Source organism: Lepidochelys kempii, chromosome 8, assembly GCF_965140265.1.
Source record: "Lepidochelys kempii isolate rLepKem1 chromosome 8, rLepKem1.hap2, whole genome shotgun sequence".
NCBI classification, from domain to species: domain Eukaryota; kingdom Metazoa; phylum Chordata; order Testudines; family Cheloniidae; genus Lepidochelys; species Lepidochelys kempii.
Window position 1 is genome coordinate 106,775,006 of NC_133263.1, and position 18,068 is coordinate 106,793,073.

Below are 18,068 nucleotides of genomic sequence, written 5' to 3' on the forward strand. Positions count from 1 at the left end.
GCCCCTGGGCAGAGCAGAAGGGGGTGGAGTTCCCACACTGGGGTGGGCAGGGGTCCCAGAGAGGGGACAGGGGCACCCCAGAGGTAGGAAGTCCAGGTCAGGGCCCCCTGAGGAGGGATGGTTTGAAATGAGATCACAGCCCAGTGGCAGGCTCATTAGACGGGGGGAGCATGGGAGTCGGGGCAGCGACATGGGGCAGGGGGCAACCTCCCCTGTCCCCCCTCCTCACCCATGGCACAGCCTCTGCCCAGGCCCAGAGTCAGCTGCACAGCCCATCATTTTATTGCTACAGAAAAATACAACTGTACAAAAATAGAGTTTATCCAACTTTACAAATGCAGATACCGGTCAGAATAATATAAAGGGGGGGGGCACGTGGGACTGCTGGCCACAGGCCCAGGCCTCCATAGCAACAGCTTTACATCGACCCCCCTTCCCCCACAACGTCATAAATAGGAGCCGCTGCTCAAGACCAATAAATAAATAACTTAGAGTAATAAATAGTCAGGGCCCAGCATGGCCGGGGGGTGCCCTGCCGGCCCGGCTCCCCTGCATGGGCACCAGCACTGGGCAGCTAACGCTGCTCCCCATGGGGGCAGACACAGGCTGCCCAGCCCCACAGCAGTGGGTGCCCGTGCCTGGCTGTGGCCTCTGCCCTAGGCACCTGCGGGGAGCCCTGGCCACCTGCACCCCCAGGCTGGTACCTGCTCCTCTCCCAGCAGCCCTTGGGCCCCCAGCACTTTCCTCTGCTGCAGCCACCCTGCTCCCCAATGGGCCCCCCAGGACAGCTCACTGCCTCCCCCCATCGCCCTGTCCCAAGGGGCTGGGGGAGGGGGATCTTTTCTAGAGGGACAGGTAAGATGCCAGGGGACGGGCTCAGCCTGCCTGGTTTCTAGCCCCATATGCCCCCTTTGCTGGGCTGGACACTCAGCTCCAGCTTCCGCCAGCAGGTGAGAGGAGGTGGGGAGCGTCTGCGAGGCCCCCGCACCACTTCACTCCCACAGCACCGGCAGCTCTTCCCCCAGAAATACAGGGCAAAAAACTGCCACCCCAGGAGCAGAGGGGTCCTGGGTATAAATCCCAGGGAAAGGGGCCAGGCCACAAGCAGCTAGGAAGGGTGCACCCCAAAGCACACTGACGGGCCTGTCCCTTTATGGGGGGCAATTCTAGCAAGTGGCTCAGAGATCACCACAGCCTCTAGGCTAGGGCCAGCCCCTCCTCACACTGCCACTGCCCCAGCCCGAGCCCTGGGGCCAACTGCCTCCCACGCACTGCAGCCGGGCTAGAGCCAGCCAGAGCTGGGGGGCAGCCCCCCGCAGGGCCACGCATCCCCCAGGGCTCTGGACCAAGCAGGGAGCCCATGCGGCCAAGGACCCAGCCTGGCAGTTCATCCCCCTGTGCTAGGGGGTGCAGCTGGGCCAGGAGAGCGCGCACAGGGGCTGACGGTTCTCACGCACCTTACTCCGCAAGAGATGCGCTCAGGTTACCAGCCACCAGCCTGGGCAGCGGGGGCCCCGGAAGCCCGTTGTGGAGCTGGGACCGGAGCCGACGCCAGCCCTGCAGCTGGCATTCCAGGGAGGGCTGGGAAGGCCACGCCAGGCAGACGAGGCTGGCTGTTTGGCACTGGAGCGGGCAGCTCGGAAGCTGCTGAGTGAACATGGCAGAGCAGCGAGCAGGGCCCGGCTGGCAGGCTCCCTGCCAATGCTCGGCAACCTCCCGGGTCGCCAATGGCAGCGCCAGCTGGCAGGAGGCCAGTGACTGGGGAAGGAGGGGCGCTGGCCGGCCCAAGCAACGAGACTCGCCCTGCTGCCACCAGCCCCACGCTGGGGGTCCCGCTGCCGCTCGGCCTCAGCAGAAGGGGGAGGGCCGGGTGAACCCTCGTCCCCCACTGAGCCGCTCCTCCGGGAGGTTTGGCAATGCTGCAGCCTTCGCCTATCCCCGCCGCTCTCTAGGTGCCATGGGGCCCGAGCCTGGGCAGCACCAGGCGGGCAGCGCCCCTGCAGATCAGTCAGCCAATGCACCTGCACTCGGCCGCAGAAAGCTTCTCCACCGTCTGCCAGGTGTTGTGCACGTTCATGAAGGAGACGGCTTCGTAGCGGGTGGGCCGGCAGCAGGGGTGGCTGGCCACATGGCCCAGCGGGCCCGGCTTGATGGCCTTCTCCCGCAGCAGGGTGGCCAGCGTCAGGTCGTAGTTGCTGCGGCTGCGGTGGCAGGACCCGCTGCAGTACTTGAAGGGCACGATCTCGTCCGAGTCGAAGCCCAGCCCCAGGTCACGCACCTTCACCATCAGCCTGCGGACGGTGCAGTTGGGGCCGTCCCTGTGCCGGCCTAATTTCTTCTCTTTGGTGGGGCTCAGGGGTGAGCGCTCGGCCCGGAGCAGCAGGTCCTTGGCCAGCTGCCCTTCCCCGGGCCCCGCTGCCGTCACGTTGTCCCCTGGGAACACAGGATAGTCAGCCAGAGTACGCCCCCCCCCACTCCTTCCTGCCTCCAGAGGGGCTGTCTGGTGCCCGCGGGACCCACAGCACGGGGAGAGCCCACCCGGCCCACGCACACAGCCAGGGCTCAGAGAGGACGGGGCGGGTAGATGCCAACCGGCTCCTGCAGCCAGGACTCAGTCCTAGCGTCAGCCTGGGGCAGGGCCCCGCTGCCCTGGGCTCCGCCCATCCCCGCCTGGGGTGGCCAGGGGCCCTTTGGGGGGCACACTCCTGCCTCAGTTCTGGGGCTCAGGGTCACCAGCTGCCCTGAGCTCAGGAGCCTGCCCCCTCCCGGTAGCCCTGCTGCCCCCAGGCCCTGAGCAGTGCTGGGCATGTGGGGCCCACGGGGCTCTCTGCTCCCGGAACGGGAGGCATGACACAGGGGCACGAGGGGCCTGAACTGCCCTGAGCAATACTGACCCCAGGCACCCCCATCGTGCCTGGCCCTTCTCCTGCCCCATGCCCTCCCGCTCCCCCTCTTCCCCCACCCACACCTACCGGAGAGGTGGCTCCAGGCTTTGGCGAGCGGTGCCTCCAGGCTGTCCTCTGCTCCGGGGCTGGGGGTGCCCATGCCACCCGCAGTGGGTGCAGCCCCCAGGGTGGTGTTGTGGTGCCAGGTGTGCGGGGTTCCCGTGGCCACGCTGCTCAGCAGCGACAGGATGGCGAGGGTACCCCACAGCACCCCCTCCTGGAACACAGCACGGGCTCAGCATGGCAGCAACACGCACGGGGTGCAGGCCGGGCGCAGGGGGGGATGGGGCGCTCCATGCTGCAGCCCCCAAGGCAGGGCTCCCAGCCTCCCCGGGAGAGGGCCAGAGTCGGTGGGGGGCGGGCAGGAGAGGGGAGCAGGACCCACAGGGGAAAGCCAGACTAGCCAAGGCTGCATACCCCTTGCCTGGGCCACAGCTGCCCCCACCCCTCTGTGCGTTGCTTCTGGAGCGGGCCTTCTCCCGTGGGGCTGTACTCACCCTGGGCCTTTGGCGCAGAGTCCTCGCGTGGGGGGAGGCCGGCCCCCCCGCTGTCTGCTCCATCCTGTCTGCAAATACAAAGATTGGGGGTGAGTGTGAACGCTCCTGGGCTGCGGATGCCGGGGAAGGAAACCCACCCACGGGGCTGGGGCCAACCACCCCCTGCCCCAGACACACGGCGCCTTCACCCCTCAGCCCCACATGCCTGGCCCCTGCCTCGCTCTGGACAGCATTCCCAGAGAGGGCTGGATTAATGTGGGGTGTGGGGGGTCAGGATACAGCTCCCTCCAGCCTGTTGGTAAACACAGCCCCATCCCCCCCATCTGCAACGTCAACCCCCACCACCTTCCCCCCACTGCCCTCCACCCCAACATTGACCCCCCCAAACACCCACCACCCCCTCCCTCACAGCCCTCCAACCCCCAATATCCTCCCCCTTCCCCCCCCCAGTTGGTCCCTGGGGCTGCAACGAGCAGCTGGTCAGCTGTCCCATGGCCTCCCAACAGGGGTTAATGCCAGCCCTCTGGCCTGGGCCCTCTTCCCAGCGGCTTCCCTTAATTGGCACAGGCTGGGCTGTGTCCCCACAATCTTGAAGCAGGCTGAGCCAGAGCCTGGGAGCCGCTCCCCGAGCCGGGGGGGAGCAGGGGTGTCCCAGAGCCCATCAGCTCCTCTGGGTAGCCCTGGGAGGCTCCTGGGTCAGCTGGAGGTGCCCCCCGCCCCAGGCTCTAGTGGCTCAGTTTGAAGGCAGAATTTCGGGGGAGCGCGTGCAAGGCCCAGCTCTGCTCCCAGCCCCCCCGGAACGAGTGGCGGGAGGGTGGGAAGTACTGAGCGCTGCCGGGAGCCTTGTCTGTGCCCAGAGCACACGTTTCACTCTGGTCACTGGGGAGCGAGAACCACACCCCCGGGGAGAAGCCCCCCCCACCTTCACACCAGCACCGGGGAGGGAGGGAGTCAGGATGGAGCAGCCTGGGCCCCTCCTGCCCCGCACGTCTCTGGCAGGCTCACGGCCCAGGCAAGAGGGTTTAACTCCTCACTAGCATAACTGAGGACCTCCTTCTCCATAGGAATGGCCAGTCCTTCTCTGAATCTGGTGACCCCCTGGGGTTCTATGGGATCTAGTGGCAGTGAGTTCCACAGGCTCATCTGGTACTTCCCCTAGTCCTGCCCATCTCTCCTGGCCTCTGACCCACCTCAATGCCACTCCCTGAGTCCCTCCTTCCCCTAGTCTCACTGTGCTTTGGAGAAGCCGGGAGCAGAACAGGGGAGCCCGGGGAGGCGGCCTGAGCAAGCTAGAGACCAGCTCTAGGACACTCATCCCCTAGGCACCAAGTGCCTGAGCAAGCCAAGCCAAGCCCAGCAACAAGCTAGCCCACAGCCCCCCCCGCCCCCCCGGCACAGAACAGGGCCCCAGCACCAGACAGCGCCTTCGGCCGCGGTGGCTGGATTCCCACAGGGCCTGGGGGCAGAACAGAGCTCCTCGCCAGACAGCCATGCTGCCTGTTTCACCTGGCCCTGAGAGCAGCTGGGGCGGCCCCCTGCTATGGGGCAACCTGCCCCCGGGCTCCAACCCCACGCACAAGGCAGGTGCAGGGGCAAGTGCCCGCACGCACGTGCGCCAGGCCGAGCCCCGTGCACCGCTGGCCTCCCCTGCAGCTGCCGTTGGGCTTGCAGCCCTTTCTCCTGCACAGAGGCTCGCTGGAGCTGCCCGCCCAGCCCTACCCACCCACCATTTGTCCAGAGCCTGGCAAGACACTCGAATCGTCCCGTCCGACGTGCATGACCCAGCACTGAGCTGTGTTCCCCTGCTAGCGGTGTGTCTGCAGAGGCTGCCACCTCCCTGCTCCTCCTTCCCGGGAACCGAGTATCCCAGTCCCAGCCCAGAACCCCCAGCCCCTGCCACAACCCCATTCACCCCCCCACACACCCTGTTCTGTCCAGCTCTGCCCGTTCCTGCTCTGTGCCTGGGAGAAGGAGAAATGGGTGCTGCTGGGCACTCGGGCATCTGCAATGGGGCAGGACAGCTGGCTGGGGTCTGTGAGTGTTAACTGGCCATCACCAACAGCCCCAGGGGACCGCACTGGATCACCCACAATGCATCACAACCCAGGAACTGTGCACAGCCGCGAATGGGGTCTCATCACCCCTGCCCGGCCATGGCAGGACTCAGGCTTGCCTGCCTTTGCAGGCTGATGGCTGGTGAGAGATGTGCACCGCAGGAGAACGGGGACCATCAAGCCAGCTCCAGCCCCAGAGCAAGGTGCAGGGCCTGGGTAGAGGGATCCGCCCCTAGCCCCAAGCCCAGCACCTGCAGCCCTGGCCTGGCCTGTGCCCTGATGGGAGAGGGAGGAGGAGTCAGGCCCAGCCCTCTCCACCCACACACAGTGGCCAGACAAGCCCAGCCCACTGGCAGCAGATCCACAGAGCAGGAAATCAGCCAGGTGATTACACAAGTGCCCTGGCTCCCAGCCCACAGGCAGCTCGTCACATCCAGCTGGAAACCCTCTTTACCTGGGGGCTGCAGCTGCTCCCCGCTCCACCCATGGTGGGCCTGGAGGTCAGTGGGGATGGGCAATGCCCTCTCTACCTGCCCTGCCCAGAGCAAACCCCTCCCTGCTGGCTGAGCTGCCTTTCCATGGGCCGCACAGCTCGGCCTGCATCCCCAGCCCCGGAGCTGCGGGAAGGCAGAACCAACCGTGGATGGAGTTTGGCCAAGGGAATCCACACAGGCCTTTGGCGACCCCCTGGGTGGTGACCACTCCCTCCACAGCCCGTTAGCTGTCCTGGGCCAGCCAGAGCAGTTCAGTCCCTCTGAGCAGCGTGTGGAAAGCCGCACAGCGTCCTTGTGACCATCACGGCACCAGGCAGCCCCGGCCAATGCCTGGACTCGGCCCCAGCCCCCCCATTCGTAACCCATAGTGCCAAGGCCCTGCAGCTGCGCAGGAGAAGGGGGCGAGCTCCCTCTGGGACAGAGCTGGGAGATGCCAGCCTGAGAGAAGAGGGCCTGGGCCAGGCCTTTGCAGCGGGTACCTAGCCCCTAGCTGCTCTGAGGCCCAGCGTGGAGCGAGTGCGCGGGCCAGTCACCTCCAGCTGGGCCCCTCCGAAGCCTCAGGGGAGACAGGGCCTGGTGACATCACCTCTGGCTGTGGGGCCAGCACTGCTAGAGATGCCAGCAGGGTCTCTGCCCAGCCGCAGCTGGTCCTGGGGGGGCTGGGAGCCTCCCCGTGCGGGGATTTGGACGCCACCTGCCCTGCCAGGTTGGTCCCCCTCCGGTATCCCATGGCTGGCTGAGCTGCAATTCTCCACTAGCCCTGAGGGGGGCAGCACAGACCCAGCCTGTGCTGGCCCTTCACCGTGTCACGGCAAACCCAAGCCAGAGAGAATTCCCCCCTTCCCACGCCCCTGGGGTCAGCCAGCCCCACGCGCAGTCACCTCCAATCCCGCACTAACGGGCCAGCTCCTCGCAGGCGGGAGGATCCGCAGGGGCCGAGGGGCACCCAGCGACCCCAAAGTGCTGGCAGACACGAGCCCTCAGGGTCACCCCCCTCAACACAGCGAAGGGGACTCTGGCCCCAGCCTGACCTGAGGGGGATGGGTGGGCAGGTTAGAGAGGCGAACGGGCAGTCTGTCATCCGGAGGGGGCCCACGTGCCCTAGTCTGCACCGGCTGCCTTGCCGGAGCCAGCAGAGGCCGAACTCAGAGCCCAGCTCTGCTGGAAGGAGCGAGTCCAGCTGTGCCAGCTGCCAGGGCGCTGTGGGCACCCGAGGGTGCCACCGGCAGTGCAGACACCCAGGGGCCCGGCATGCAGCCTCCGCCCCTCCCAGGGGCCCTGGGGCGGGAACCCAGGACAGAACCGAATCTCTTCCCCGCCCCCCCCGCCTCGCTGTGCCCACACCCTGGGGGACTGGGATGGGGGCAGAGCCACACCTGGGGCTGCAGCCCCGCCCTGGAGGAAACACAAGGACACAAAGACCCACAAGTCACCTGCCTTGGGCGCTGGCCCAGCTGTCCTCTCAGCAGGCCTGTTAGCTGCAGCTGCCGCCCCTGCCTCAATCACCGAGTCACAGGAGACCTGGGCTCCGGGCTTGTCTCCCTCCTGCTGGGCAACAGAGACAGGCAGGTCTGCGGGGAACACCTGCCGCGGGCACCCACCCTGGTAGGCTTGGAGCTGCCGCTTGAGGGCAGACCTGGCCAAGGTCACGCCACCCCTTCAGCATGAAAGGGCAGCCGCTCCAGAGACGGGATTCCCAGCCCCTCCTGCCGCTGGAGCCAGCCCCAAAGCGACCTCCAACAGAGCTTCTCCTCCAACTGCTCCTCAGCCTGGGGACTGGCACGTGCCACTCATGGCCCCGGTTCCCCGGCTCGACGGGCCTCTGGAGAACAACTTCCATAGGGAGTACCCGGCTGGTGGGGCTACAGAGCACAGCATGGCCGGCACTGCTAGCCAACGACAGGCTTTAGTGGCTCAAGCAGGTCTAGCAAGAGCAGGACACAACACAAAGGCAGGCAGCCGGGGGGTGCCAGGAGGGCAAGGCTGGGGCACCTTGAGCCTCTGTGGGAAGGCAGGGACACAGCATGGGGCAGAGGCAGCACAAGGAGACAGGACAGCGACGGTACAAGGGGGACGGGGATCCTGGAGCATCAGGTACCCGATACCCGCAGCGCCAGGAGAGCTGGGCGCAGGGCAGCCGCTGCCAAGCTCTGCCCCCTGGAGAGCGGCTGCTCACATGGGGCTGGCTCCTCCTCCCTTTGAAGCTGCACCTGCGGGCTCCTGGCTCCTCGCCTCTCTGCAAGAGCCAGCCCAGCTGCTCCCCCATGGGGCCAGTGCGGGGGCGTCTGCCACCAGCAGGGGACAAGGCAGCTGGGCAGCGGGCCCAGGAGCCGGAGCAGGCGGCTGGGAGGCGTGCACAGCAGAGTGAGCGATGGCTTTCCACAACGGGCAGAATACGGGCTGAGCTGCAGACGGCGGGGCACACAGATGCTCCCTGAGCTGGAGAATCGTGCCACGGGGTTTGGCTGGAACAGCCACCGGCTCAGCCATGGAGCCCAGCAATTGCCAGAGACACTGCACCGGGCAGTGGAGGGGACTCCAGTTATCCGGGAGATTCCCGACGAAGGCAGAGAGGCGCTGACCCGGAGCTGGCGGGGGTCAGGCAGACCGCAGGGCGTGCAGGCGGGGCACATTCAGGCGCAGCCCATGCCAGAGGAATGGCAGAAATGGGCCGAAAGCAGAAGCAACCAGTGAAGGGAAGCGGGTGGGGGCTCGTGCAGGAAGGCAGGCCCCAGGCATGGACTGGGGGCTCTGGGCTGGGCCCAAGCCATGACACTCTCTTGGGGCCATCACGTAACCTGGACTCTCTCTATCCCACTGCCCTGGGCTCTGCCAGGCTCCAGGGATGGACTGGGGAGCGCTCAGTGCGGAGGAGCTGGGGTCCCCAGAGTCACGGGGGGGGGGGTCGAAGACCCAAGGCCTGTTCTGCCGCTGTGGCGTGTGCTGCAGACGCAGCTCACGAGCCCCAGGCCGCAGCAGGGTGGATTCAGGCTACAGGCTCTTTAGGACGCACAAGGAGCGCACCTGCCTTTAGGACGCCTGGCCCCCGAAAATGAGCGTGCACCTCTCCGGCCCTCCCCCTCGGCCTGGCTGTGCTCTGCTGGCTGGAGACAGGACATAAAGGCCGCAGGGCCAGGGTGGGACGGAAGGGGAGTTCCATGGGTGACAGCTCCCTGCCCACACACACACTGCCAGCCTCTGGCTAGCACGACCCCAAGCTGCCTGCTGTTCTCCCCAGCCCCCAGCAGCCTCCTGGCTCTAAAGGGCAGCGCGGGAGGAGGGGGAGACCGGCTCCAGGACCCCTGCTGGAGCTATCCCACCTAAGGTCCGGGGGAGCCAGGTGCATCCTGTCGGAGACCAGGGCTGCTGGGGGGCATGGCTGTGACTCTAGCCCTCCCTGGGTCTCCTGGCTGCTGCAGAAAGAGGATTGTGGAGCTACCCTCCCAGTCCCCGAGTAGCCCCAGGGCTGCGCCTGCCGCTGATCAGTGCTGAGAAAAGTCAACATGCCTCCGGGCCCCATAAGTGCCCCCCAGGGCTCTGGAGAGCAGCAGCCGACCCGACCAGGGTCCAGGTAATCTCAGCAGGCGGCTGTGGGGGAGGGGAGAGCAATGCTGAGCAGCGGCAGAGACGCCGGAGCTGGCTGCTGGCTCAGGCAGACCACGCTGCATAGAGCTCGGCAGGCAGGTGCTACTCAGCAGGATTAGCCGAGCGTCTGCAGCAAATATGCATATTCATTAACTCTGCCAGAGCTCTGGAGAAACAGGTGTGTCAGAGCCCGCCACCCCAGGCTTCCGGCACCCCCTTTGCCAGTGGATTTGTTGTGCCCTGACCCTCAGGGCTCTCTCTAGTCTTGGCTGAGCCGAGACACCCGAGTATCGCAGACAGGGAAGGACAAAGGCCTGACGGAGCGGGAGGGACTGGGCACTCCCAGCAGGTCCCTGCCAGCGGCTGATTTCCACAGACCGCAAGGGCGCTGCAGCGAAGGAAGGCGGCTCCAGGCAGATGAGACGGGGTCCCTGGACCCTCCTGCTGGGGCGGGAGGAAGGAGACGAAGCCTCTGAGCCAGCTGGAGAATCGTCCCGGCAGACGAGAGGATGTTTACACACTCTTCCCGGGTGCGACTGCCTCAGGGACACCCCCTTCCCCCACCAGGGGCGGCTGGAAGAGCGACCGGGGCTTCCCCCCCCCCGGCAGGCAGCATGCTGCAGAAAGGGGCTGCAGGACCGTGCGTTGCCCGGACAAGCCAGAGCTCCGGCTGCTGCTCCCGGAGAAACTTTCCAGAGGAAGGGAGGAGGGAGATTTATGTTTACGTTCCTACACAAACACTTGGAAATGTCAGCGTGAAGCCTTCCATTGCCTGGAAGCCGCCCAAGGGCCTGGTGTCCAGCTCACCTCACAGAGAGCCCAACCGACGCCTCCAGGACGGCTCACGCCCGCCAGCCCAGCTGCCTCCCTGGGGCCCAGCTCACCGGCTCCACGGCTGAGATGGGAACCCAGTGCCCAGACCAGCCTCCTGCATGGGGCCAACCCAACAGCCTTGCGCGCCCCCCAAAGCGCAGCCAGAGCCCGCCGGGCTCCCGCAGCCCCAGGCCTCGCCCGGGGCCAGAGGAGCCATGTGCTACCGCCATTCTCCAGCCAGGCCAAGGGGCGCTGGCAGGTCAGGCTGGGCCCGCGTCAGGAGCGACCCAGGCCGGCGCTCGCTCTCCCCGGCCAGCTCGCTGCGGGGCGCAGAGGGGCATCACCCTGGCAGGATATGCCCTGGCAGGTTCCCGCCACCCGGGAAGCCGTCAAGCGGCCGGTGACAGAACGGCCAGGTCCCAGCCGCCCACAGCCGAGCCACGAATCAACCCTGGGAACCGGAACGAGGCAGCACCGAGCCCCCAGCCCTGTTCCCTTCCTCTCGTCCCTCAATCCACCGGCTCAGGGGCTCGCTCTGGGAGAGGGACCCCAGCACCGCCTCGGGGCCCAGAGCTGGTACACGGGGACACAGCTGCCCCACAGATCCCGAGCCAGGCCGCCTCCAGCCTGGCCGCTGCACCCAGCTCTTGGGGCAGGGAAGATCCATGGGCAGGGGAAAGAAGTGCCCTGCTCTGGGGGGCCCCAGGCTGCCCCTAATGCTGGGAAGGAGATGCTAGGGGGGAACAAGGCCTTGGGCCCCCGGCTGGGCCGCCCCAGGGAGCGGAGGAGGGAGGCCCCTGCCGGGAGCTAATTTGGGCAGCTGCCAGCGGCTAAACAGGGGATTAGCCTGGCCTGGCTCGGCTCAGCTGGGCCCAGTGTGCAGGGCCACGTGTGCCTTGACTGGGGGTGGCCCCAGAGTGAACCACCTCCCCCCCCACGCCGCGGGGCGACCCTACCGCAACAACCCCCTCCCTCGCCGCGGGGCGACCCTACCGCAACAACCCCCCCCTCCCCTCCCCCCCGCCGCGGGGCGACCCTACCGCAACAACCCCCCCCTCCCCTCCCCCCCGCCGCGGGGCGACCCTACCGCAACAACCCCCTCCCCTCCCCTCCCCCCCCCCGCCGCGGGGCGACCCTACCGCAACAACCCCCTCCCCTCCCCTCCCCCCCCCGCCGCGGGGCGACCCTACCGCAACAAGCCCCTCCCCTCCCCTCCCCCCCCCGCCGCGGGGCGACCCCACCGCAACAACCCCCTCCCCTCCCCTCCCCCCCCCGCCGCGGGGCGACCCCACCGCAACAACCCCCCCCTCCCCTCCCCCCCGCCGCGGGGCGACCCTACCGCAACAACCCCCTCCCCTCCCCGCCGCGGGGCGACCCCACCGCCACAACCCCCCCCTCCCCTCCCCTCCCCCCCCGCCACAACCCCCCCCGCCGCGGGGCGACCCTACCGCAACAACCCCCTCCCCTCCCCTCCCCCCCCCGCCGCGGGGCGACCCTACCGCAACAACCCCCTCCCCTCCCCTCCCCCCCCCGCCCCGCCGCGGGGCGACCCCACCGCAACAACCCCCCCTCCCCTCCCCCCCCCGCCGCGGGGCGACCCTACCGCAGCGACCCTACCGCAACAACCCCCGCCCCCCCGCCGCGGGGCGACCCCACCGCCACAACCCCCCCCCTCCCCTCCCCTCCCCTCCCCCCCCCGCCGCGGGGCGACCCTACCGCAACAACCCCCCCCCCCCGCCGCGGGGCGACCCCACCGCAACAACCCCACGTTTGCTGCCGAGGCGGGACAGCCGCAGCTCGAGTCTCAGGCTGGGGAAGCGGCTGCAGCCGACCCCGGCCCGGGCTCCCCCAGCCCCGGGAACCCTCCGCCCCCAGCCCCGCTCCACTCACCGTGCGCGCCGGGAGCCTGCGGACCATGCTCCGGGGGTCGCGGCTGGGACGCGCCTCCCCCTGGCCCCGGGCACCGGTCCCTGGCGGGCATCGAGTCCGCTCCCTGCGGCCGCCAGAGGGACAAAATCACCGGGGCTCCCGGCACCGGGGCACAGACCGACCGACCCCCCCGTCCCGCCCCGGACAGACCGACCCCCCGCGTCCCGGGACAGACCGACCGACCCCCCCCGTCCCGCCCCCGGACAGACCGACCCCCCGCGTCCCGGGACAGACAGACCGACCGACCCCCCCGTCCCGCCCCGGACAGACCGACCCCCCGCGTCCCGGGACAGACAGACCGACCGACCCCCCCGTCCCGCCCCGGACAGACCGACCCCCCACGTCCCGGGACAGACAGACCGACCGACCCCCCCGTCCCGCCCCTGACAGACCGACCCCCCACGTCCCGGGACAGACCGACCGACCGACCCCCACGTCCCGCCCCCGGACAGACCGACCCCCCGCGTCCCGGGACAGACCGACCGACCCCCCGCGTCCCGGGACAGACCGACCGACCCCCCGCGTCCCGCCCCCGGACAGACCGACCGACCCCCCCCGTCCCGCCCCCGGACAGACCGACCGACCCCCCGCGTCCCGCCTCCGGACAGACCGACCGACCCCCCGCGTCCCGCCTCCGGACAGACCGACCGACCCACCCCCCCGTCCCGCCCCCAGATACACCGACCGACCCCCCCAGGCCCCGGACAGACCGACCGACCCCCCCAGGCCCCGGACAGACCGACCGACCGACCCCCCCGTCCCGGGGCAGACCCCCAGGCCCCACCCGGTACCTCTTGGCTGCGGTGCGGGCGCATCCCCGGCGGGCTCTGGCGCTCAGCCGGCCCCGGGGGCCATGGCCGGGCTCCGGGACTCGCCGCCCGCCCGCCCGGCCGGCTCACGTTGTCCGCATGGCGAGCCCCGGGGGGCAGGTGCCCGGCGCTGCCTGCGCCGCCCTGCGCGGGAGAGGAGGCGGGTTAGAGCCGGGCGGGCCGGGGCTCGCCCCCCGGGGCCGGGCCGGGCCGGGCCGGGACTCACCGAGCGGGGCGAAGCGGCTCCGGGGCCGGGCGGGCGGGCTCGGACCTGCGGCTGCCGGCGGGGCTCGCGGGCGGCCTCTGGGAGGCAGGAGCCGGCTCCATCCTCCTCGCCCGGCCGCTTCTGGTGTCAAATTCCAGCGGCCCCGTCACCTGATCCCCGGGCGGGGCGGAGCTGGGGGCACCCCCGGGCCAGGAGCCGCCCCCCGGACAGACCCACGGACACCCTCCGGCAGCCGGGACAGACCCACGGACCCCCCCCGGCAGCCGGGACAGACCCACGGACCCCGCCCCCCGGACAGACCCACGGACACCCCACTCCCCCCCGCCAGCCGGGACAGACAGATGGACACCCCCCCCGCCCCCCGGACAGACCCACGGACACCCCACTCCCCCCCGCCAGCCGGGACAGACCCACGGACAACCCCCCGCCAGCCGGGACAGACCCACGGACACCCCACCCGGACAGACCCACGGACACCCCACTCCCCCCCGCCAGACCGGACAGACACACGGACACACCCCCCCCGGACAGACCCACGGACACCCCACTCCCCCCCGCCAGCCGGGACAGACCCACGGACACCCCCACCCGCCAGTCGGGACAGACAGAGGGACACCCCACCCGGACAGACCCACGGACACCCCACTCCCCCCCGCCAGACTGGACAGACACATGGACACCACTCCCGGTCAGACCCACGGACACCCCCCCCCCGGACAGTCCCACGGACAACCGCTCCCCGCCAGTCGGGACAGACCCACGGACCCCCTGCCCCGGACAGACCGACGGACACCCCACTGCCCCCCGCCAGACCGGACAGACACATGGACACCACCCCCGGACAGACCCACGGACACCCCCCCCCCCGGACAGTCCCACGGACAACCCCTCCCCGCCAGTCGGGACAGACCCACGGACCCCCCCCCCGGACAGACCCACGGACACCCCACTCCCCCCCGCCAGCCGGGACAGACAGATGGACACCTCCCCCCGCCAGTCGGGACAGACCCACGGACCCCCCCCCCGGACAGACCCACGGACACCCCACTCCCCCCCGCCAGCCGGGACAGACAGATGGACACCTCCCCCCGACAGCCGGGACAGACCCACGGACCCCCCCCCACCAGCTGGGACAGACACACGGACACCCTGCCACCACTCCACATCCACCCACACACACACCAGGCGGAGACAGAGACTGTAACAGAGACTGGGGTGCGAAGGTGGGGCCCCAGGGGATGCTGGGTAACAGAGACTGGGGGGCAAAGGTGGGGCCCCAGGGGATGCTGGGTAACAGAGACTGGGGTGCTAGAGTGGGGCCCCAGGGGATGCTGGGTAACAGAGACTGGGGTGCGAAGGTGGGGCCCCAGGGGATGCTGGGTAACAGAGACTGGGGGGCAAAGGTGGGGCCCCAGGGGATGCTGGGTAACAGAGACTGGGGTGCTAGAGTGGGGCCCCAGGGGATGCTGGGTAACAGAGACTGGGGTGCGAAGGTGGGGCCCCAGGGGATGCTGGGTAACAGAGACTGGGGTGCGAAGGTGGGGCCCCAGGGGATCCTGGGTAACAGAGACTGGGGTGCTAGAGTGGGGCCGCAGGGGATGCTGGGTAACAGAGACTGGGGTGCGAAGGTGGGGCCGCAGGGGATCCTGGGTAACAGAGACTGGGGGGCGAAGGTGGGGCCCCAGGGGATGCTGGGTAACAGAGACTGGGGGGCGAAGGTGGGGCCCCAGGGGATGCTGGGTAACAGAGACTGGGGGGCAAAGGTGGGGCCCCAGGGGATCCTGGGTAACAGAGACTGGGGTGCGAAGGTGGGGCCCCTGGGGATTCTGGGTAACAGAGACTGGGGTGGGCAGCTGCTCTGGGAATGTCTGGCCACCAGGATCCCAGTAGCTGCCACGGCGCTTTGGGCCACGCCAGGGCTGGCCCAGCTCCGCCTCTCCAGCCTGATGCCCCCCTTCGAACAGCCACACGAGGGCCTTTTATGTTCTCTCAGGTTTTGTTCCAGTGGGTGGGGCTGACCCAGCCAGCGCCCATCCCAGCAGAGGGTGTGAGCCCGCGGCAGAGCCCGGGGACAAAGCTCCCGAATGCCTCTTTGAGTCCTCCCTTCCTAGCGCCTCTCACTCCATTACTGCAGAACCTCTGCCCCTCTGTGTGCCCAGCCCTGCCACTGACCCCACTGCCAGGCTCTGCCCTGCACCCTTACCGGCGCTCCCGGACCCCGTATAAACCATACGGCGTAATCCGCTCACACCTCTGAGCCCACGTAAATAGTCGCGTCACCTCTCGGGCACCTTTGTGCTTAATCCCATTGCGGCTGGTCTCCTCGGCGGGGCCAAAGCGCGAGGCTGTTCTGTGCTTTCCCGCGGCCGTTTGTCCCGCAAATGTCTGTCTCTGCAGTGCGGCCCTCGGCAGGGACCCCCCTTCGCTCTGCCGCTGGTGCACAGCTGCCCGGGGCTGGGCTCCCTTCACTTTAACCAGTGCTTCCAACAGGGAGAGCCAAGCCGGGCCCTGTGCTCGGTGTGAGCCACTCACGCGAAGCGTAGGGAACCCGGGTTTACGTAACACGCTGGGCTGGTGCCAGGCCAGTTGCGCCTTACTGAACGTGGCCACTTTGGGTCTGTGCCCCCCCAGCCTGCCCCTTTGCCGCCCATTGGCCTGAGGCCTGGCACCACTTACACTGCGGCCAGAGGCATTTTCTCCTTAGGACCCATTTGCCTACTGCAGCAGGATTAGCCTATGAGCCCTGAGGCTCAGCTGTGTCCCCGTGTCCCTCTTGCTCTGCCCTGCAGCGTGCTGAGCCAACCTGGCGTGGCCCTTCAGACCCACAGCCTGAAGCCAAACCCAGCAGGGCCCAACCCCCCAGCCAGGGCCTACGGCGCTGGACTCGCCCTGCCCGGGGCCCAGCTCAGCCTGGCACGAAGGTGGACGCAGTGAACACGGTGACAGTGACCCTCTGGAGCAAGTGCTGGGGGCCATGCTGGAGTCACCAGCCCTGAGAATGTTTAAATCAGGCTTGGCTGGTTTCTAACAGATCTGCTCCCGCCCGGCCACTCATGCTGCCTCTCCTTTCCCCCAGAGCCTGCCCGGGGTCCAGGAGCCCTCCCAGCCAGGGCCTGGGGCTGCAGCCCCCGCTAACGCCCTTTGGTGTCGTTCCCGTAATAGCTCCCTGTTGGGTTGGGGGCAGCACTGGGCACGGCCCCGATGGGCTGACAGGCGCTGCCGGGTCCCTGGCAGATGGGAGCACCCGGGCGCTTTCGGGGCATGGCGGGGGAGCGACTCCAGTCATTCCTCGCATGGAAATCCCACAGGGCAAGTGGGGCCAATTGCTTCCCTGCCCCGGGGGCTCTCGGGGAGGCTGGGCACTGCCATGCTGGGGGATGCCCCCTCTCTCCCTGCCCCCAGCCCGCAGGGCGGCTGCACGGCCTTGGACCCCACCTGCCTGGAGAATGACCCGTTTGCTGCAGCAGCACGGATGAGTTGTCCTGCTGGTACCGCAGCCCCAGGAGTGCCCCCTCCTAAAGCAGAGGGACTTGCTTGAGCTGCCCTGGTTCTCGAGCATCAGTGAGCCGCTCGGGGAGACGAGGGGCTGGGGCCCTCGGGTAGCATGCCAGGGCTGGGCTTGGCTCCCAGGAAAGGTGCTCTGGTAGGGTATGGGGAGGGGCTGGCTGGTAGTTCCAGCCTCCCTGGGATCGGTGCGTGCCAGGGGGCCTATTTCCATGTGAGTCTGTTTAGAGCCAGACCCTCCCCGCAGCGACCCAGGCCCCAGGGGCGGGCAGGGGGGCTCCCTGCAGTAGCTCTGTAACTGGGGCACATGGCCAGCTGCCCACGTACTAAGCAGTGTGAGTCACACCACATCACATCATTTGCGGGAGGGACAGCTCAGTGGTTTGAGCATCGGCCTGCAAAACCGAGGGTTGTGAGTTCAATCCTTGAGGGGGCCATTTAGGGATCTGGGAGTTGGGGATTGGTCCTACTCTGAGCAGGGGGTTGGACTAGATACCTCCTGAGGTCCCGTCCAACCCTGAGATCCTAGGATTCTATGATTACAGCAGCTTTCTGACAACTGCCCCGGCTTCCTGTTGGCTTTGCTCTGTAGAGCTGGACGTGGCTGGCGGCCTGGGAGCGGCGAACCCGCTCGCCAGCACCATTCCAGTCTGTGCATGGGGCCGCAGGAGAGGGAGGCAGCATCATGCGCCTCCCCCCTGCACTATCTCGCCCGTGTGAGCCGGAGCTGGTGGGAGCAGGGCCTGGCCCCACCCCAGTCCTTCTGCACCCAGCACCAGTCACAGCTGTGCAGTTCCCTGGGGAAGGCAGAGGCCTGGGGACTCTGGCAGGGCAGCAGCTGGGGGTGGCTGGAAAGTGCTGGGCCCTGGTGCGTGGAAACAAAGCTGAACGGCTCCCGGCTGCGGGCCCGTCTCCTGCTGAGGGCTGGATGCTGCAGGACGCCCCTTCCTCGTCCTGCTCCTGGCCTGCTGCGTGACAGACGCTGACCTGATGGTGCCTGGTGAGCCCGGGCTGGGGAAGCCTCCCGGCCCCGGGGCTGCGCGGTGAAACCTGCCGGCTTTGGCCAGAGACTCGGCTCCTCAGGCAGGGTCCCTGGAGGGAACCAGGGCAGAGGAGAAGCTGCAGAGCGCACCCCAGGGTCTGTTGGTGGTCGGGATGCTGGCTGTCGGGCAGCGCCAGCCGTGGCTGCAGCTCAGAGCCAGGGCTGGGAAG

General features: G+C 68.5%; 1 protein-coding gene across 4 annotated transcripts in view; it reads right to left on the bottom strand.

Moving 5' to 3' along the window:
- Window positions 1-259: 259 nt before the first annotated feature.
- The window catches only part of ARTN (artemin), a 32,789-nt gene continuing 14,980 nt past the window's right edge, over window positions 260-18,068 (bottom strand). Inside the window, exons 1-5 of one of the 4 annotated variants that reach the window (XM_073357974.1) lie at window positions 13,109-13,313; window positions 12,279-12,381; window positions 3,443-3,510; window positions 2,973-3,162; window positions 260-2,433 (exon numbers count right to left, since the gene is read on the bottom strand). In XM_073357974.1, coding sequence (XP_073214075.1) covers window positions 2,009-2,433; window positions 2,973-3,162; window positions 3,443-3,510; window positions 12,279-12,381; window positions 13,109-13,132 — 810 coding nt within the window. In that variant the 5' untranslated portion in view covers window positions 13,133-13,313 and the 3' untranslated portion in view covers window positions 260-2,008. Of the gene's footprint in view, window positions 2,434-2,972; window positions 3,163-3,442; window positions 3,511-7,423; window positions 11,259-12,278; window positions 12,382-13,108; window positions 13,314-18,068 lie in introns of those variants that run through there. The other 3 variants (XM_073357975.1, XM_073357976.1, XM_073357973.1) reach the window with 3 other exon arrangements.